Source organism: Lampetra planeri, unplaced genomic scaffold, assembly GCF_965212315.1.
Source record: "Lampetra planeri unplaced genomic scaffold, kcLamPlan1.2.h2 scaffold_1290, whole genome shotgun sequence".
NCBI lineage: Eukaryota > Metazoa > Chordata > Hyperoartia > Petromyzontiformes > Petromyzontidae > Lampetra > Lampetra planeri.
This window is the reverse complement of record NW_027614007.1, coordinates 9,186-30,919: the sequence shown is the minus strand read 5'-3', so window position 1 is coordinate 30,919 and position 21,734 is coordinate 9,186. Positions and strand designations below refer to the sequence as shown.

The following is a 21,734-nucleotide window of genomic DNA, read 5'->3' as shown; positions in this document are numbered from 1 at the left end:
TGTTTGTTGACACAGCCAGCAGCTCAAATATTACATAATCAGAGAGATCATCACTTAGACACTGGGAACATTTTTTTCTGATGTCATATTACTTTAATTTATCTCTCACCATTCATTATCAATGTTCAAAGATTTTAAATGAGGTTTCATGCACCTGGATCATTGTGTTCATTGTTGGAGTTGTCAGCAAAGAAAAGTCACTATATTTCTTCCTATGGTCACGCAGGATTGAAGGCTGTGATGTAACTCTGAAGTCAAAAGACAACAGATTCGAATGTAAATACCATTTTTTTAAACTCTCATAAACTCTTGTGGCTGTTTTTGCTGCCCAATATCTGAGCAGCAAAAGTGAATGAAAACTATCCTCTTCATTTAATTTACAACGATTGTTTACCTGCGACAACTGGGATGGGCTCCAGCACACCCGTGACCAGTAACCGGCAGATAATGAATGAATGAATGTTTACCCGCAGCCAATAACACTTTTCTAACTGGAATATTAGCAACAACCCGGATGCGCACGGCCATGTAAACACAAATAACTCCTTTAAATAATTATAATAAAATTAGAATATGCTCATCTTCTGTTTTTTAAAAACCTAAATATGACCCCTGGGTTAAAAAGTTACAGCGAAAAAGTTGCACAAAGCAGGATTTGTACAAACGCCAGACCATATCAAGCACCTCTGGAAGACGCTGAAAAAGGCGTAAAAGAAGGCGACTGCTACCCGGGTTGTTCATTGTCTGCCGTGCCCCTGTTGTTCTTATTGTTTTGGATTTGGATACTGGAAGAAGAAATGGAAATTGCCGGAATTGCGTCATGACGTTCTCCGTGTGTAGTTGGTTTTATCGAGATATCCCAATTATTACAATTTACCATGTAAACAGGAATAACCCTGTGGGGTGGACGCCTCGGACATCGGGGTAGGGGCGGTCCTCTCCCAGCGGCCCGCTCCCAACAAGAGTCTTCACCCCTGTGCCTTCTTTTCGCGCAAGCTCTCTCCAGCCGAACGCAACTACGACGTGGGGAATCGAGAGCTCCTGGTGGAAAAGATGGCTCTGGAGGAGTGGCGGAGCAGCCATTCGTGGTGTGGACCGACCACAAGAACTCAAGTACTTCCGGTCGGCCCAAGAGGCTCAACTCCCGGCAAGCCAGGTGGGCGTTATTCTTCAGACGTTTTAATTTCACCCTCACCTACCGGCCAGGGTCCAGAAATGTTAGCCCGATGCCCTGTCCCGGCAATTCACCGGAACTGAGCTGGACACTGAGGGGGGTTCCGAACCTCCCTAACAGATTCTCTCCTCGAACAGGATAGCGGCCGCGGCTATGTGGGAGATCGAGGAGGGCGGAACAGACCCTGGCGGTGGACCTCCCCACGGTCTCTTCGTTTCCTGCCGGGGTGAGTTCGCAGGTGCTGCAGTGGGCCCATTCCTCTAGGCTGACTTGTCATCCAGGTTCCGCACAAAACCCTGTCCTTCCTTCGTCGACGTTTCTGGTGGCCTGCCATGGAGAGGGACGTCTGGGAGTTCGTCTCCGCCACCAACGGTATGCGCCAGAGGCAAGGCTTCCCATCAGGCTCCCTCCGGCCTTCTTCAGCCCCTTCCTGTGCCTCATTGTCCCTGGTCACACATCGCCGTGGACTTCGTCACTGGGCTGCCAAAGTCGAGAGGTAAAAACACGGTTCTCACCATAGTGGATTGTTTTTCCAAGTCGGTGTCACGTCCCGTGCCTCTGACCCCATCTAGTGCAGCCTTCCTCCTCCGTCCCTCTTCTCTCCCCCTCCCTCTCTCTCTCTCTCTCTCTCGCTCGCAGGTGTGCTGCATTCCCAATCAGCGGCGGCGAGGTGTGCGCTACTTAAGGAGGCCGGCAGTCTACAGCTCGTCGCCGAACCGTTGTCCCTTCCCGCCTGTCTTGCTTCCCGTCTGCCCGAACCCCTGCCTCGTGTCCCTGTCTGCCCAAACCTTCGTCCCAGATCCCGGCACCCCCCTGCCCTGCTGCATGCGTTCCTGTCTCCTGCTGAACCCCGTAGTCGTTCAGTGTTCCTTTTATTCCAGTTTGGCGTTCGCCTCCGTCAGCTAGCTATTTTCGTTTGTTTTAGCCTGGAGGCCTTTTGTTTTCGTAGCCGTCCTTATTCGTTTGGTTTGTCGTCTGACCGGCCTTTTGCTCCGTGTCCTCCCTCAGTTGTTTATAGTATTTTGGTAGAGCTAGCTCCCGCACCCTTGGTTTTGGCGTTTGTTTTCCGACCGGCTGTTCGCCCGTGTACCTTTGTTCTGATTAAAGCCTTTTGCTTTCGACCATCTGCCCTTCGTGTGAGTCACTTGTCTGCCATTAGAGCTCCCTGGACCCGAACGTAACAGTCGGTCCATTTTGTGGCGTTGCCTGGGTTACCCTCGTCGAGAGAAACTGCCGACCTATTGGTTCACCAGGTTTTCCGGATTCATGGAATTCCTGTAGATATTGTGCCGGACAGAGGCCCGCAATTTATTTCCCGGGTCTGGAAAGCTTTTTGTGCGGCGCTGGGCGCGTCCTCCAGTCTCTCCTCCAGTTACCACCCGCAGACCAATGGTCAGATGGAGAGGGCCAATCAGGACATGGAGGCCTCCGTGCGCTGCGTAGCAGCCCAGAACCCCACCGACTGGACTGAACAACCTTCCCTGGATCGAGTACGCCCCCCAATGCCCTGACCTCCTCCGCCACGGGCCTCTCCCCCTTTGAGGCCTCCCTGGGCTACCAGCCGCCACTCTTCCCCGAGCAGGAGAGAGCTATCGCCGTTTCGTTGGTTCAGGAGAACCTGCGCCGGGCCCGCCGAGTGTGGAAGGATCCGAGGCCGAGGACTATGCTATGACTAGGCTATTCTTGTCCGCCACAGTGCATGATTTTCAGTTTGTGTTTTTGTTCCTACATGTGTTTTGTTCTCGTTTGTGGATTTATGCTGTTTTCTACCGTTACTCGTTGTGTTCTTCCTGCTTGTGCAATAAATCGTCTGTTGATTCATTTGACGTTCCTCTGTGTGTGTGTTCTCGCATCTCTGGGTCCGCTCCAAAACCTCGGCTTCGACCCGGCTGACATTCAGTCTGTGGCAAGATGGTATCTATTTCCTTTGGCCTTGCAGATGAGGTCCTTGGCCCTCAACTCAGAACTGAGGTGCGACCTGTATGGGGCATGTCTTCAAGGGAGTCCCAACTCTGGTATCTCTACCACTACTTCTTCACCCATCGTATGCTTCTGCCAAGGTCCTGAGCTACCTCCCTGCAAGTTTTCCCTGCACTGCGCAAGACAATGGCTTGTACACAGACTTGAGGCTTCAAAGTGCAGCTTTTCCAGATTTGTGTTGGGCCATCGTGACAACACAACAATCCCAAGCGTGTACTCTTCTCTAACAGCCTTGGTGAGGAGTTGCCAGAGAGAGAGAAATTAAATTGTCATGCTTTATTTCTGTAATGGCCAAGCACTTACCTTTTTTGAAGAGTATTACACTCCAGGGATGTGCCAAAAAATCTATTCATAAAAGAATCTCGATTCTCAGTATAACAATTCTGAATCGATATAAAATTGTCAGAAATTTCAATTTTAGATTAAAAAAAACAAGTCCACAGGCTGTTTCGTGAAAAAACTGACTCTCTACCAGAATCTGGCCATGGGAGCATGCAAAACAGCCTGTTGAGCGATAGTGTTAATATGTCTGATTTTCTTTGGATTAAACGTCGTAGAAAGTTTAATGTTAGTTGTTACGTACTTATCAAAACTGTGCCCAAAAGAAGTGTGGCTTGGTAGCGAAATCAGTTGTGACAATGATGTGATAGACATGTCTTTACAGTATGTGCATGGTATGTCTGAAGCTCTGTCTCTGGAAATTAATATTGCAGGTCCTTCTTTGTAATTCTGTCCCTCAAAATGGATGGTCTTTATCCTGAAGCATCATATGTAACAGATTACCACCTCAGTTGGTACCCTCTACTTTTTGGAAATACTTGATAAGAATTACTTGAATTCATGAGTTTTGGCAGAAAAAACATTTATTTTCTACACACAGACATACGTAGATACCGACATTTATTGTTAGCTCCTACATACTGTCCACACGTACTGTACATACAAAGCCTATTATACAGCCTATTGTTATTCAGGATTATAAAAAGGAAGGAAAAACAAAACACCTGTATCTCAAGGAGACAGCAATGTGTTGACACCAGATGTGGAGTTGTCAAACAGTTGTAAACATGTAATGCTAACACTTAACTTAAGGTCACCTTACATGTAGGTGACCTTACCAGCTTACCAGAGTTACAATTTAATCAAAACGCTGTAGCTTTGCAGTTCTTCAGCAGTAGTATGCACTACTGCATGTGCAGTTGAAGAACATGCACCAAACATGTTGGAAAAATAATTAGACGTAATTAGATGTAAGATAACAAATCAGAAGTGCCTGATGATGATAATATTTTGTGTTGTATGTATTAGTAAAAGAATATGAGGCAATATTGTGTCATACCTAACCTGGGTTTTTTCCCTCCCACATGTTGGACATTTCAAAGGAGTCCACTGCACATGCCCTCTCTGTGTTCCCCTCATTATATTTTCTGACAAGGAGGGTCAGATATGCGCTGATAACCTGTAATTCAAAAATACATTTTTAGAAACACATTTTGTCTGTCAAAAATGTAAAAGAATTTAAAGTATGGCCAAAAGGGAAAACATTTTCAAAGAAAATAATGTTAACATCTCGCCTCACTTTCTCTCTTTGGGGACCTGTGTTAAAAATGTCCTGAAAACATTTTTGAAAAGACCGCTCCTTGGCCATCTGAGGCCAAAATTGTATCGGGCTCAAGGTATGTGGGGTCCAGTTTACCCCCTTTTCTTGTTGTCCGAGAGTCCGGAGCAGGTTTTCTTCCCTTTTTCTTGTGAGGTTTGGCTGTCATGTTGGTAATAGTCCTCTGGAGAGCATTGTCCTATTTAAGGACATCCTCTGTAACCTCCTCAACAGACAGGTTCAATACTGCTGTCCACCTCAGAAATTATATCTGATGTATGATTCTAATGTTACATTATGCCGATTGTGACACTATTATTACATTCTAACTATTCCTAAGTGTGTCTGTTAACAAAGTACAACTGTTAGTACAAAGTGCAACTCACTCTATGTTCGTCTGGAACTTCAGACGGGTACCTGGCCTCTCTCCCAAACACACAAAAAAAAAGGGGGGGAAGAATTTTGTGGTAATTTGCTCCATGGTCCTCAGTCCAAACAGGACAGCGTCCAAATGTCTGTCCCACTCCTCCAGCCTGTTCTGCACCAATTTGGGCAGTGCCCTAGAAGAAATAACAAATGACAGAACAATTCTTTGACAAATAAAAATATATATCATTTAATATGTGATACCTCTGGATGGTCCCGTTCATCTTTTCCACCAGTCCGTTTGTCTGAGGATGATCGGTTGAGCAGAGGCTTCTTTTTATACCAAGTATTTGTAATACCTTCATCTGGATTGAAAAGAAATGAAAACAGCAATTTACCAAAACTCATTATATGATATATGTATATGTAGTTCTTCATACATACTTCATTTACAAATGAAGTGTGTCAAATGTCCTGTGCAATTTTAATTTCTGTTGATAACTTATTTTCGTCAAAAAATAACAATAATACAATCACAACTATGAGATGTTTATGTATTTTTTTACTTTGACTGGTGTGTATTCCACCTCCTTTTTATGACGACACTGATTCACTTGAAATCAAAACAAAAACAATGTATTGTTATTAGGATAATTATACATAATAATCTTCCCAATCTGTGACTTAGACCAACAATCTGATAGGAAAGCGTGTACTCTGACAACCTACTGAAGATCACATCTCTGGTCTTTTTCTGCCGTGTGCACCAGTGCTGCTGACATGGTCAGTCGACAAACACTACATCTGCCTCCGCTTTCCCATGGAGCACCGTCACCTTCAGAGGTTGCCCTTTACATTTTTTAATATTCTTTAAAATTTAAATAATTCCTCACATAAGAAATATCCTACGTCAAGCTGACCATGTTTTGAGACATTTTCTCGTACGGTGTCACAATGAACTTGCGCGTCTATGACAGTAACTGACAACTGCCTGGTGACAAACTAGGGCTCAGTGACAATGGTTGTCTGTCCTCATGTGGCCCTACGATGAGCTGGAGACCTGTCCAGGTTGTACCCTTGTACTCTTCTCAGCCTTTGATGGAAATGACACTTCTGGTATTTAGACAATCTTGGAGGGAATGCTCCATCAGTCTAGAAACACTTGAGCAGGTTAAACAGACAGGGATCCATGATGCAAGAAAGTCAAGTCATGCAAGTAACAGGTTTGGAAATTGAACCAATTGGCGGCGCCTCCTACTGGTGGACTTCATTAAAGCAGATAAACTCTCTTTCAATCAGTCTTTAAAAAGGCTGTGAAATGCGTACTGTGTAACCAAGAACTGAATATCTTGCCTTCACGTTTAACTTTTATAACACCTTGTTGGGTGTATGTCCCTGATCAGTGTGTTCAAATATGTTTTATACATGTTTAGTGGTTATGAATTTGTTGATTAACGTTTGTTCTGTACAGTCGCCAACTTTATTGTGTTTTGTTCTGGTTTCAGGCGGTCATGGACTTCCTAGCGTGTCTGCTGTGTACATTTTTGTTTAGTTTTTGTTCTGTTTTCTTGGTGGTTTTATCTTATTTTTCATTGTATAACCTTGACTATGTGCTAAATATGTATTATAGCCTTCAGCCTATAGATGCATGTGTCAATTCAGCTGTCTTCTGAAGTGGATATTTGTTTTGATTGTTGGAGTACTCAGGAAAGAAATGCCACTATAATTCTTCCTATGGTCACCCAGGATTGAAGGCTGTGATGTAGTAACCCTTTAGTGAAGTAAAACAAAGATAACTTCAACAAGACAACACAGAACTACATCAAAACAACTTCAGAAGTATAAATAATTTTATTGCAAATCATCATCAATATTTTTCAGGCAGACCAGCTGGTCTGAAAACATTGGGATCTTTTCCGTCTCGTCCATGTTGGTTTGCAATCTGATCAGCTGCAGAGTCCTCGTGACCATGACCCAGTCCTTGCTGCACCCACTCTCTGCCGTCACTGGAGGGAGGAAGAGACAACAAATGTCAGACAAAGTTCTGGACAGGTTTGGTCTAAAGTTGCACAGGATCACAATTAGGTAATAATTAGACAGTTTATAGAAAATTAACACATATATGCAAAGATCAACTAAACTCAGCACAGATTATATTCATATTTGAAAGAGTTATATCTATTTTACAAATACTAATAATGTTGTTGGTAGTTAATTGACATAATAATTACTATTTCAGAATTTCCCTCTCGTTTCCTGGATTTTGAACAAGACACAACTAAAGAGCGGAGTACTCTCCTGGTCTTTGCCCCTCACCTGATAACCTCAGCAGCCCATTTGCCTCCTGGACCTCGCTGTGCAGCGTCATAGTTTCCTCTAGCATGGAAGTAATGGTCAGATTGTTGGTAGTTGGACTCTCTCATGTCCATGTATGCTCGCAACATGTCAGCGGCTCCTGGTCAGCAGAGGAGACACAGAAATTGTTGAATGAAGAGATGATATAGAAAACAGAACCCAGGATGGGTCACACATTTCAGAATTAGACGTGGCCAGATTTCAGCTATTGGTCAGTTTTGTTACCTTGAGCAGCCTCGACAGGAAACTTGAAGACGGACCATTGAGCGTTGGTTTGAACCAGTAGAATCAGAAGTGTTCCTGTTAGCAGCCACTTCATGGTTATAGATTTCTACTAGGGAGACACAATCAGTGTCAGTGTTCATACGACATGGACGTATGTTCATTTTTATACCACACTTACCTTGGACTTCACTTGAAAGTAAGATTCCTCACTATGTCACCAGTGAGGTTCCTACTGATCGGATGCTTCTTATATTCTCCTGTATATGAGCTGGTTGTAAGATTTCTAGATGATGGAAATTCCACTGTATTTGAATAACGGGAAACAAGCTCTGGGTATTCCCTGCTGGTGCAACTGCAGTTTACAGAACAGTTTGGTGGAAAAGCGACAAGATTTATTAAAACAAATTACATTCAAATGTCCACTGTCTTTAAGATAAAAGTTGACTTTGTATTTTGATTGTTGTCAGTCCATATATTTATATTAATAAAATCCAGCTGTATCAGGTCTATCACACAGTCTTGTGACAAAGTACAACACTGTGTTTGTTGACGCAGCCAGCAGCTCAAATATTACATCATCATAGAGCTCACCACTCAGGACACTGGGATTTCTTTTTTTTTTTTTTTTAGGCTTAGAATCTTCATTACAAGTGAAAACGTTGAATCTCCCATTGCATTACCGATGAATATTAGATAAAACTAGGATAGCACTCAAAGAGTGCAGACCTCAAGCAGCTCATTTCCACTCACTGTTATTACATTCATTTAATCTACTCTAATAGATTCATTCATCATCAAAACATGCCTTCGTCACTAACTCTCACCTCTCGTTTTGGTCCCCGAGGACCAGAGCCAGATACCCCTGCTCTGCACTATGTTGTATTGCAGCCCTCACGCCGCCCCCCAAAAGTCCAGTACAAAAATGGAGCACCAAGAGCAAGCACCAGCCAACGACCAGTGGGAGACCTGGGGTAGGCCATCGCAGGGGTGCCCATATAACCCCAAGATTAAGACCAGGCGCGGAGACCCACAAGGAGCAACCCGACCGCCAAGGCCCACCATCGCAGGGGAGGAGGCAGCAGAGCCCCAGACCAAGACCGACCCACCGACGAACACAGGCCAAGCCCAGAGACCCAGAGCCCCGCATACCCGCGACACACCCCACCAACCAACACAGGGCCCACCCCCCACCACAGGACTAGGGTGCCCTGACAGCCCCCTCCCCCAGGGGGCGGGCCACAGCTTGCCGCGACGGCTCAGCGGCCCACCCCAGGGACGGCAACCCACCCCACCCCACCCAACACCCCCACGGGAGATTCACCAGGGGGATACAAAGGGGCCACCCATGCAGGGGGCCCGCCAAGGACAGAGAGGGCCCCTGAGTCCCAAGTCGATGCCCTGCCTATCACTCCTACTCCAGGGACCATGACCAGAGACCCCATAGGCCCGACCGCCCCCCTGGGAAACACCCCCGACCGCCCCGGTCCCCAGGCCCACAGCATGGAGGGAAGCTCGGAGATTCGAGGTGTCCCTCCCCGCTGAGCCCCGCTCAAGCCCCGCAAGTACTGGACCCCCGCCCCCCAAACAGAAATCCGGAATTAAAACTGAAATAAACATAATAACTGATAGGCCATCCGCGGGAGGACTCCGACAGACCGGGCCAGGACACATGACATGATACAAGTGTCCGAAATGAGTTTCCTTCGTAGGTGTCATGAAGGTCAAGTTCTGGTCATGTTATGTATTGATTTCCTGTTTTATTTTGGTACTTCCTTTTTTTTAGTGTTCACCCTCGTTTCCCTTGCCCTTTTTCTCCCTGATTACCTGATTTGTTTCACCTGCCCCCCCTCGCCCCATTTTAAGCCTGTTTAGTTTTTGGGGGGGCCCCCCAAGAGGTTGGTCCAGGAAAAGAGATCGGTGGCTGATTATTCGGTCGAGTTCAGGGCTCTGGCAACAGACAGTGGCTGGAATGAGCCAGCCCTGATCGACACTTTCATTGACGATCTGAATGAACTTAGCTAGCTCTAACTAGCTCCGTTAGATCTTCCCCAGGACCTCGATGGAGTGATTGCACCTGCTATTCGGCTGGATGTCCGTCTGCAGGACCGCCAGTAGCAACGCCAACGAATGACGGGATTCCCTCCTCATCTGGAAGGGTGTGTATCCGGCAGTGGAGGAGCATCAGCTTCAGTATCGCCCTCCTCCACCAGGGTGGAACCCGTGCAGTTGGGTCGGACCCGACTCCCAGAGGAGGAACGTCAGCGCCGCCTACTGGAGGGGAGGTGTTTCTATTGTGGGCCGAAAGGACACCAAACCGCTGGGTGCCCAGGGAAGGTCCAGCCCATGGGGAAGTCCAAGACACTGGTGAGTCCTCTCTCCACCGACACCCCCCCACCTAGACTTACCCAGGCGATACTCACCCACCTGAACTATGTCATCTCTAGTGAAGCTCTGATCGATTCAGGAGCTGATGTTAACCTTTTATCCTGGGAATTGGCCCACACTTTGGGTGTTACGGTCCATGAATTACCTGTTCCCCTGGAGGCCAAAGGAATCGATGGTCGAAAATTGTTCAGGGTATCTCATGTCACAGATCTGGTCAAGCCCACCATTCAGGATCATGAAGAAACAATAACGTTCCACAATTTTGACTCCAAGGTCCACTCCGTAGTCCTGGGGTACCCCTGGCTATGCCAACACAGCCCCAGCGTGGAGTGGAGCACGGGCAGAGTCGTAGATTTGGGTGAAGACTGTGCAAAACTGTCGCAAGACGAATGACCCAGTGACGCTGGGACGTATGGCGGACCCTGACCAGGTTAGGGATCTGCCTGCTTTCTCCCACTAGGAGCCGGACTTGACAGGAGGTCCCGACCGCTACCACGACCTTGCTGAGTTGTTCAGCAAGGCCAAGGCCACCTCCCTTCCCCCACATCGTCCCTACGACTGTGCGATCGACCTGATTCCGGGTGGTACTCTTCCCAAGGGGAGGCTAATCTTGATTTCTGGGCCTAAGAAGAGGGCAATGGAGGAATACATTGACACCTCCCTTATCCGACCTTCCTCCTCTCCAGGTAGGGGTGGGGTTTTTCTTCATTGGTAAGAAGGATGGGTCCCTGAGGCCCTGCATAGACTATGGTCCCCTTAACGACGTCACTGTCAATAACCGGTACCCTCTGCCTCTCATGTTGTCTGCTTACGAACGATTACAGGCCGCCCGAGTGTTCACTAAGTTGGATCTCCGGAATGCCTACCCTCTGGTGCAGATCCGAGAGGGTGATGAGTGGAAGACTGCGTTTAACACGGCTACTGGTCACAAGTATCTAGTTATGCCATTCGGTCTGACTAACGCACCTGCTGTCTTCCAAAATATGGTCAATGTTTTGAGAGACTTCCTGGACCGGCTTGTATTCGTATATCTGGATGACATTCTGATCTACTAGTCCGATCTTGATACGCATACCAGTCATGTCCGTCAGGTACTTAAACGTCTGTTACGAAATGAGCTATATGTGAAGGCAGAGAAATGTGAATTCCACGCCGAAACTGTATCCTTCTTCGACCTGATAGTGACCCAGGGATGGATACAGATGGACCCGGCAAAAGTGAAGGCCGTAGCAGAGTGGCCCGTTCCGGAAAACCGCAAGAAACTTCAGTAATTCCTTGGGTTTGCAAACTTTTACCATCGGTTCGCTCGGAACTTTAGTGCCATAATTCAGTTTAGGTGGAGTGAGTCGGCCGACGAAGCCTTCAAATAGCTCAAGTCACTGTTTGTTTGGGCTCCCATTCTAACTGTCCCAGACCCAACCAGGCACTTCATCATGGAAGTAGACGTGTCCAATGAGGGTATTGGCGCGGTGCTTTCCCAGCGATCAGAGAAAGATGGTAAAATTCACCCTAGTGCATACCTGTCCAGGAAACTGTCAAACGCTGAATGTAATTATGATGTAGGAAACAAAGAATTGTTAGCAGTTAAGACCACCCTAGAAGAGTGGGGTCTTTGGTTGGAGGGTTCGCAGCTCCCCTTTGTTGTCTGGACGGACCTGGACGGCCTGTTGAGTTTTCTTTTGAGTTGCCAGATCGTTGCCTGCCGATACGTGAAAACACTCCAGAGTCATAGTCTGTCGTGAACTTTTCCTTGAGTGAGTATTAGAGTTGTATTGCTAATTGTTTTATAGCCACCTTGTGTTCTCCTAGTCAATCCTTAGCCTTAGCTTTGCGCTTTCTGTTTAGACTAACCAACTCTCCTTTTACCCCTTCTGAGGAATTTCAGTTTTTTAGGATACTGATCTTTTTGGTTTTGTATTTTACCACCTCCTTGTGAGCATCGCCTATCGTTCACCCCCTCACTTTTGAATCTTTAGAGTCGTTTTTCATATCTTGCTTTGTGTTCTTTTTTTTCAAAATAAAAGTGTACGTTTTTGTCTGCATCTGGGTTCTATTTGTGCCATTGTGATAGTAGAGTGGTGGGACGCTCTGCCTTAGAGATAGGGTGATGAGCTCTGTCACTCGGGAGGGACTCAGAGTAGAGCCACTGCTCCTCCACACTCCACATCTCTATCGGATGCCCCCCGGACGCCTCCCTCGGGATGTATTCCAGGCATGCCCCATCGGGAGGAGAGCCCGGGGAAGACCCAGGATACGCTGGAGTGACTGTCACTCGGCTGGCCTGGGAACGCCTTGGGGTACTACTGGAAGATTGTGAACTTTGGGTGGTGATTGTTGATTGGGATGAGTGGAAGAAGGGGAACAGCTGTAGAATAAAGACTGAGAACAGCCTGCAGACGCAACACCACTTATGCTCACGTCTTCTCTTTCCTGTTAAATTTAGGACAAATCTGTTGCAGACCACACAGGGTGTGAGGCCTGAAACATTGGCATTCATTATCAATGTTTAAAGATTTTAAATAGAGTTTAATGGACCTGAGTATTAGTGTTTATTGTTGGAGTGGTCAGCAAACAAAAGTTACTATAATTCTTCCTGTGGCCACCGACTTCCTATGGTCAAAGACTTCAACAAGACAACAAAGAACTACATCAAAAATACTTCAGAAGTATAAATAATTTTATTGCAAATCATCATCACTATTTTTCAGGCACACCAGCTTGTCTGAAAACATTGGGATCATCCATGTTGGTTTGCAATCTGATCAGCTGCATCCCTACCTCAAGTGTAGGAGTTTAAGTATCTTGGGGTCTTGTTCTTTGATTTTCTCCGTTATTAAAACTGTTCATGTTTAAGTTTCATTTTACTTTGTTTATATTTTTTTTGGGGGGGGGGGCATCACAGTGAAGTTGTGCTCGGGGCACAATTGTGAGATTTCACTCAAAGAAATACAATGCCGTTTCTGTGTGAGTGTATGAAAGATGATTGTGAAATTGACTGCTGCGATGCAACAGGAAACCATCTTGCCTCGGGTACCAAATTGGTCATGGCTGGCACTGACCCCTCACCAGCCTCAGAACTCTCAGATCAGTGCAAACTGGATGTAAAACAACTCACTCAGACTATTTTTGTGTTCTTGTAAGTTAACTGACCAGAAAAACATTAAAGGGGAAGTTCATTTGTGAGGCAGTATTATAAAGAACTACATCAGCACAAGTTCACTAATATAAATATTTTTTTTGCAAATCATCATCAATATTTTTCAGGCAGACCAGCTGGTCTGAAAACATTGGGATCTTTTCCGTCTCGTCCATGTTGGTTTGCAATCTGATCAGCTGCAGAGTCCTCGTGACCATGACCCAGTCCTTGCTGCACCCACTCTCTGCCGTCACTGGAGGGTGGGAGAGACAACAAATGTCAGACAAAGTTCTGGACAGGTTTGGTCTAAAGTTGCACAGGATCACAATTAGGTAATAATTAGACAGTTTATAGAAAATTAACACATATATGCAAAGATCAACTAAACTCAGCACAGATTATATTCATATTTGAATATAATCTGTGAGTTATTTGAGTTATATCTATTTTACAAATACTAAAAATGTTGTTGGTAGTTAATTGACATAATAATTACTATTTCAGAATTTCCCTCTCGTTTCCTGGATTTTGAACAAGACACAACTAAAGAGCGTAGTACTCTCCTGGTCTTTGCCCCTCACCTGATAACCTCAGCAGCCCATTTGCCTCCTGGACCTCGCTGTGCAGCGTCATAGTTTCCTCTAGCATGGAAGTAATGGTCAGATTGTTGGTAGTTGGACTCTCTCATGTCCATGTATGCTCGCAACATGTCAGCGGCTCCTGGTCAGCAGAGGAGACACAGAAATTATTGAATGAAGAGATGATATAGAAAACAGAACCCAGGATGGGTCACACATTTCAGAATTAGACGTGTGCAGATTTCAGCTATGGGTCTGTTTTGTTACCTTGAGCAGCCTCGACAGGAAACTTGAAGACGGACCATTGAGCGTTGGTTTGAACCAGGAGAATCAGAAGTGTTCCTGTTAGCAGCCACTTCATGGTTATAAATTTCTACTAGGGAGACACATCAGTGTCAGTGTTCATACGACATGGACGTATGTTCATTTTTATATGGTTAAATTTAAGTTCAAACTTACCTTGGACTTGATGTTAAAGTAAGATTCCTCAGTGTGTCACCAGTGAGGTTCCTCCTGATCGGATGCTTCTTATATTCTCGTCTGATATGAGCTGGTTGTAGGATTTCTTGATGGTGGAAATTCCACTGTATTTGAATGTTGGGAAACAAGCTGTGGGTATTCTCTGCTGGTGCAACTGCAGTTTACAGAACAGTTTGGAAACGCAACAAGATTTATTGAAACAAGTTACATTCAAATGTCCAATGTTCACTGTTTTCAAGATAATAGTTGATTGTATTTAAGTCATTTTGATTGTTGTCAGTCATATATTTATATTAATAAAATCCAGCTGTATCAGGTCTATCACACAGTCTTGTGACAAAGTACAACACTGTTTGTTTGTTGACACAGCCAGCAGCTCAAATATTACATAATCAGAGAGATCATCACTTAGACACTGGGAACATTTTTTCTGATGTCATATTACTTTAATTTATCTCTCACCATTCATTATCAATGTTCAAAGATTTTAAATGAAGTTCCGTGCACCTGGATCATTGTGTTCATTGTTGGAGTTGTCAGCAAAGAAAAGTCACTATATTTCTTCCTATGGTCACGCAGGATTGAAGGCTGTGATGTAACTCTGAAGTCAAAAGACAACAGATTTGAATGTAAATACCATTTTTTTAAACTCTCATAAACTCTTGTGGCTGTTTTTGCTGCCCAATACCTGAGCATCAAAAGTGAATGGAAACTATCCTCTTCATTTAATTTACAACGATTGTTTACCTGCGACAACTGAGATGGGCTCCAGCACACCCGTGACCAGTAACCGGCAGATAATGAATGAATGAATGAATGTTTACCCGCAGCCAATAACACTTTTCTAACTGGAATATTAGCAAGAACCCGGATGCGCACGGCCATGTAAACACAAATAACCCCTTTAAATAATTCTAATAAAATTAGAATATGCTCATCTTCTGTTTTTTAAAAACCTAAATATGACCCCTGGGTTACTCCTTTTGTAAAAAGTAAGCGAAAAGTTGCACAAAGCAGGATTTGTACAAACGCCAGACCATATCAAGCACCTCTGGAAGACGCTGAAAAAGGCGTAAAAGAAGGCGACTGCTACCGGGTTGTTCATTGTCTGCCGTGCCCCTGTTGTTCTTATTGTTTTGGATTTGGATACTGGAAGAAGAAGTGGAAAGTGCCGGAATTGCGTCATGACGTTCTCCGTGTGTAGTTGGTTTTATCGAGATATCCCAATTTATTACAATTACCATGTAAACAGGAATAACCCTGTGGAAAGGCCACAGTTAAAGATGTAATGGGAACAGGCAAAGAAAAAATCATATTTGAGCGATACATCGGGATTGGGCATTAAGACCTGCAGTGTGAACGTAGCTTTAGATATTTCAGCCTGAATATGGATACAGGATATGGATGAGGATAAATGACGAATATTAACTTATATTATTCGCACCTTATTATATCGAATAGACATTGATGTTTTTCCATCTGAGGAAGTGTTTTTTTGTGGAAAAAAATGGAGATTGTGAGTATCTCGGCCATGATTAGGAATTAGATGTTAACTGACTTTTGTTGATAAGATTAAATACATGTCAAGGGTATTCCCTCTCCTGTGGTGGCAGTGGAGGTGTGGCCTGGCGGTGCGGCGAGCAGACAGCAGACACCTGATCCCAATCATCCCGCTGATTGGAACCTGCTCTGAAGCAGCGTGGTAGCGTCACCGTGCTGCCAGATTGTCCAAGCCTTAGAGTATCCTTCTTTTTCCTACCTGCTCACCACGGTGTAGTTGATAGTTTAGTTTCGGCTGGTTTTGTGTTTTCGTTGTTGTAGATTTGTCTTTGTTTCTGGAACAAACTGTTTGTCAACGGATCCCTTTGTTCTCGTGTTGTGGTTGCCCGCAACAATACATACACACATATACTTACTATCATCCAATACTGGAATAATAATAAATGCAGTGGAATTCCCATCATGTAGAAATCCCACACCCAGCTCATTTCAGATGAGAATATAAGAAGCATCGGATCAGTAGGAACCTCATGGTGACAGAGGAATCTTACTTTCAAGTGAAGTCCAGCCAACACAAAGATTATAACGTCGAAGCTCTTTGTAGCTATGAATTTCATATGCGCAGACCAGAACTTACAAAAATACGGCACAAAGAATCCAGTTAAGAATCCGGAGTGTTGATTCAACTCCCACAGAGTTAATTTTTGTATGTAGCTCCACACTCCAGAGTTAAATTAGCACGTTCAAAATAGTTAATTATTTAACAACTCACTAAATTGGGTTAAATTAACACTACAGTTTGAAAAGTAACACTACTCTTACTTACTTTTTCATTTAGGTTGTTCTAAAAATATGTATCATAATTTAACAATACCTTTGATACAATAATTAAATGACAGACTAATTCCAAGTAAAAATATATTTAATACAAAAATGATTTATTTTAACGCTTTTCTCCCATGCAGTCACTTAATACATCATAAATGACGACATAATGAACAAACTTTCATCTGCAGCACCAGTAGAGCTTTGAATATCAAATGGTTTGTGACACTGAAGTCTCAGTTATCTTTATTACACAGCTGTCCTCTGTTCATAAAACACAGGGTGATGTTCATCAAAGTTCTCTGTAAATGGCATGCGTGTCAATAGAAAAATGTCATCTGTGATCCAGTGATTTGGTTATGTTTTTGGTATTTTTCAAATAATCTTTAAACAACTTCAGTTTAGCCTCAAACCTCATACACCAGACATAGAACAATTGGCCACCAGACATAGAACAATTGGCCAATTATCCTGACAGAAGACGGATATTGAATCATGAAATGATGCCGAGGCTTCAAGTTCCTGTGTGGATAAAAAGTGCTTAGATAGTTTGTGGTGGTCAACAATCAGTCATACCCAAGGTGACAGAAGGTGAAAAAAGTATATTCATTATTTGAAGTAACAGCAATAACAAATCCCAGTGTCTAGACCCTGCAGGAACAATGTCACCAAACAAAAGTGGGATGTTTTTTCATGAGACATAATGTCCTGAATGGAATTCAAGCCAATGCCATTGCAGCACGATCCAATATGATTTTCATCGAAACCCATGAATCCTAGAAAGCAAGTTATCCTCTGATATGAACTGTTTTATGAGATATTCAAATAACAATTTGATCGCATACTGAGCCACACCTTCAAGAAAGTTGTGCATTATATCGAATGAGTAGTTATTGCAAACATGGAAATACTGTAATGAATTAAGTGCAGAGTTTCTCTGCAAACCAAACCAGACCTCTAGATGTTCCTTAAGACACTGGCAATGCATGTCAAACATATCTTTTCCTTAAAGAATCACTTTAGGATCATCCTCAGTGTACACTGTTTGACAATCATCTCTCTCAATTAAACAAAGGTGACACAAATGACGGCTACTGAATGACTCGTTTAAAACCAAGAATTGAGCACATCCCCGGATTATTTTCACTGATCTGTGAAATTGTTCCATATACCTGCTCATCAGAAAATGGGAGACTTAGCCCTTGGCTTTCCTGTTGTTTCACATCATATATCAACGGTTCCAGTATAACATCAGAACCATACTTTTGTATAACTGGTGTGCAGAAAAGTGATACTAAATGAATGTTCATCAAAATCTTTTTGAAGTATGTTTTGTACAGTGAAATAAATGCAGCTAATTTTGTGAATTCCACGTTTTGAGCCAAGAGGATTGGCTGTTTCAAAATCATCGTAGTATAGATGAATTTGTAATGCATGTCTTTTGGCTAAAAACAAGGGATGAGTAACTTCCATCACAAACGTCATGATAAGCATCGGGCTCTGAGCTACACACTCTCTTTCGCAAAACACAAATCTCTCAATTTCTACATATGAACTTCAGGGATTCCAAAATGGGTACATGAATAAAAGTATCCTTTACAGGAACTTCATCATATGTACCAGGATTTCTGTTTACGCCTGGTGTCATATCTCACTCTATGTGTTATTTCTCTAGGCTCCACAACTCCCTGTTTTGGGTTGAGGTATTTATTCTGTTTCCATTCTGTATTCAGATTAGTGAAAGGATTTTCGCATTTTTCAAAACATTCTTTTATCACACTTATGTTTGTGGGTGGTCGGCTGTGGGTAGAGCAGAAATAATGGCCTGCTTCGCTTATGAGTGAAACTGCCTTGTTAATTCCTCCAAATCTCCAAAAAGCAAGGATACCAAACTATTAGAAATGCCACTAACCTGCAGTTTGGCCACAATGAATGCACACATTTCTTTGGATAAATCCCTTGACAAAGTCCTGAAACACTGCTTTGTGGAATATGTGAAGAACCAGACACTGGAAGAACACTGGAAGATTTGTGGTGTTACATTGGTCCTCCAAAGCATGCGAAACTGGATCACAAGCTACGTCTGACGTTTGAGCAATTTGTTAATCATTGCTGTGAACAATATTGAGCTGCTTCCTAAAGCCTGCTTAAGTTTGAAACTGAAGCCTGCAGCTTGGCTGACAACAAAACAACTTCTACTTAGGTTCAGGATAATAACCAGGTTCACCTCTTCAATGTGAAGTCAACGGCCTGGATTGCTGGGATAAACTTGTCAAACTCAGGGGCTGTGACAAGTACTTCCTGGTTAAGGAGGACTCTCATGTTTTGAACTCTTGGTGACTCCATCATTTTCCCCATATCAATATTATATACTCTTGTCTGCAGAAAGGTGTAGAAATTCACAAGTGCACCATCATAAGACACACTGAACACTTTAAACAGCTTTAAAAAGCTCATCAAATGCCCCAAGGGAGTGGTTTGTCTGGCACGGATGAGACACTTCTCCATGGAGATGTAGAAGCTGTTGATGTTCCTCTTCTGGCATTCAAGGGCTCTGAGGTATGGCTGCTGGTGTGGCACATATAGCCAGCAGTGGCATATTTTGATTATATTTTCAATGTATCTAAGTGTTTGTTGTGGTATATTTTGGTTATATTTCTATGTATCTGTTTGTTTCAAGATATGATGCAGTGTCCTAACCCCGACCAGCAGAGGGCGCGTTCGCTACATCCCGGGTGTGTTCAGTCATGAACACATGACTCGCGTGATTGAACGTGAACGTGATGAACACAATCTCGCGTGATTAGCCACAGGAAACCTCGCGCTAAGAGAGCGAGAGTGCGCTTTCACGTGAGTCTCGGTGACTGTATGTGGCGATCGCGAATGTTTAAAAACTGTTTTTCTTGCTGTCTGCAGGTAAGGATGGATAGTTGAAACTGCATAATCAACGGGCGAATATTTTATCTTTATTTTTGATCCTATTGTTTTGAGGTTCATGCATGCATGTGTTAGTGATTTGTCCGTGTAGTGATTAGCAACAGGAAATCTCGCGCTAAGAGAGCGAGAGTGCGCTTTCACGTGAGTCTCGGTGACTGTATGTGGCGATCGCGAATGTTTAAAAACTGTTTTTCTTGCTCTCTGCAGGAATAAAAGATACTAAAATAATTCAAATGTGTAGTGGAGGTCGGCTTCATTCTGCACCACGCTACATATTTTGGTAGCAGAGGATGGTTGATCCAGCCCACGGCCCAGTCGCATAGAAGCACAGTCATACAGCAGAAGAGGAGCTATGGAGGAACAAAGGGACGAAGTAAGTCGGATGCTGCTGACACTGGATGAGAAGAGTCTCATCTCCCTGTGTGAACATCTAAAGTGTAGCGCACCTGTTGGGGGTTTTGCCAGCAAAACAAGACGCACCCTCATCAGGGTTGGTGGAGACGACGTTAGATGAAATCGAAGAGGGTGAAGAGTTAGCAGAGGCGTATCAGCAGTATCTGCAGCATGTACTGTCCTACCTGGCCTCTCTAAAGCTGACAACAGAGGAGACTGAGGCTGAGATTGTAATTCAAGAGACAAGTGATTTAGAGAAGTTAAAAATGCAGTACCAGAAGTTACAGCAGCAGATGGCAGAGGAAATCGGAGCGTTGGAGGAAAAGATCAAGCAGAGGACACAAACAGCAGGAGGAGACACAACGCCTGTCATCAGGACAACGGAAAATGACACCAGGACTGGCACTACAGCACCAGCCAGCCTGCCCCGAGGTGATGCTGAGACGAGCGTTCCGGATAATTGGACAGATTGATGAGGCTGGACAAAAGGATTTTGGGAAGTTGTCCTATACAAGCCTCATCAAGCAGATCGAGTCTGGACAGCGGAAAGCACATGGAGAAGCAGAGATCATTGAGGCAGTCACACTTGTGGGACACGGGTGCTCAGGCGACCATCATTAATGAAGAGTGGAGAAAGCAGCACTTACCACACAGCACAGTGGCGACCTCTCAGTGAACTGTTAGGCTCAGACACTTTATTGGGAGCGGCAGCCCAATCAGACTGAGATCCCTTTCATGGGCTGGGTGGAAATAGAGTTTAGACTAGGGAAAGAGTCTGCCTTAACCAAGCCACTTCTAGTCCCTATTTTAGTGTCAAGTGACCCGCACGTGGCAGTAGAGCCCATAATTGGCTACAATGTGATAGAAGAAATAACAGGACAGAGTAGTCAGACAACAAAGACCATCCATGCTGTGTGTCAAGCCTTCCAGATAACAGCAAAAACAGCAAAAACAGCACAAGCAGTGCTTCAGCTTATACATGGCCCCTGTTAGTGAGGAGCATGTAGGAATTATTCACACAGGAAAAAGAACACTTACCCTAGGCGCTGAACAGGTCACCACAGTGTATGTTAATCTCAACACTGGCGCTCAGTATCAGGGCCAAGACCTGCTTCTAGTTCCAAGTGAAGAGTCGACATTGCCCGAGGGGGTAGTGATAGAGGAGGGCCTAGTTAGTGCACCCAGTAGAAGGTCAGGTTATGTGCCAGTCCCTATCACCAACACAAACAAGCACAGTGTGGACCTTGACCCCACGCACTGTTTTTGGTCACCTTCAGACAGTCAAGACTGCCTATGCAGCCAGCGTTAAGCAGATGAACGGAGGTGAAGGAGTAGAGCCACCAACTCACACAGCAACGATCCCAGACAGTGACAACTCAAAGAAACAGAAGCCTGCCTGGTGGGACCCTCCTGTTGACCTTAGCCACCTGAATGAGGACCAGAGGAGGATCACAAAGCAGCTGCTGAGAGAGGAGTGTCATGCCTTCGCCTATGATGATGATGACATTGGTTCAATTCCCTCACTGAAACTCTACATCACCCTGCACGACACCACCCCAGTAAGAAAAACATACATGGCAGTTCCAAAACCGCTACACCAGGAGGTGAAGGAGTACATTCAGGACCTGTTGAACCGAGGCTGGATTACCCATTCACGCTCTCCGTATGCCTCCGGTCGTGTGTGTACGAAAGAAGGATGGAAACACTACTAAACAAACTAAGGGAGGACACGCAGCAAAAGGCCGGTCAAACGACAAAACTAACAAACAAAGGTGTCTATGGAAAACGAAAAGGCCCTCAGGC

General features: G+C 44.4%; 2 protein-coding genes across 2 annotated transcripts; both read right to left on the bottom strand.

Annotated features, from left to right (window-relative positions):
- Nucleotides 1-6,984: 6,984 nt before the first annotated feature.
- On the bottom strand, nucleotides 6,985-7,791 carry LOC144739075 (serum amyloid A-5 protein-like). The gene is made up of 3 exons (XM_078622072.1): nucleotides 7,698-7,791; nucleotides 7,434-7,572; nucleotides 6,985-7,123 (listed from the first exon to the last, which is right to left on the bottom strand). Exons 1-3 carry the CDS (start codon nucleotides 7,789-7,791, stop codon nucleotides 6,985-6,987), a joined length of 372 nt encoding a protein of 123 aa, XP_078478198.1.
- Nucleotides 7,792-13,332: 5,541 nt separating this feature from the next.
- Nucleotides 13,333-14,157, bottom strand: LOC144739073 (serum amyloid A-5 protein-like). The gene is made up of 3 exons (XM_078622071.1): nucleotides 14,064-14,157; nucleotides 13,800-13,938; nucleotides 13,333-13,471 (listed from the first exon to the last, which is right to left on the bottom strand). The coding sequence occupies exons 1-3, from the start codon at nucleotides 14,155-14,157 to the stop codon at nucleotides 13,333-13,335; spliced, it is 372 nt and encodes a 123-aa protein (XP_078478197.1).
- Nucleotides 14,158-21,734: the final 7,577 nt, after the last annotated feature.

Coding starts and splice junctions, on each gene's coding strand:
- LOC144739075 (XM_078622072.1), bottom strand. CDS start 7,791: ATGAAGTGGCTGCTAACAGGAACACTTCTGATTCTACTGGTTCAAACC. Junction 7,573..7,697: donor TCCTGTCGAGGCTGCTCAAG/GTAACAAAACTG, acceptor TCTGCTGACCAG/GAGCCGCTGACATGTTGCGA. Junction 7,124..7,433: donor TGGGCTGCTGAGGTTATCAG/GTGAGGGGCAAA, acceptor TCCTCCCTCCAG/TGACGGCAGAGAGTGGGTGC.
- LOC144739073 (XM_078622071.1), bottom strand. CDS start 14,157: ATGAAGTGGCTGCTAACAGGAACACTTCTGATTCTCCTGGTTCAAACC. Junction 13,939..14,063: donor TCCTGTCGAGGCTGCTCAAG/GTAACAAAACAG, acceptor TCTGCTGACCAG/GAGCCGCTGACATGTTGCGA. Junction 13,472..13,799: donor TGGGCTGCTGAGGTTATCAG/GTGAGGGGCAAA, acceptor CCCACCCTCCAG/TGACGGCAGAGAGTGGGTGC.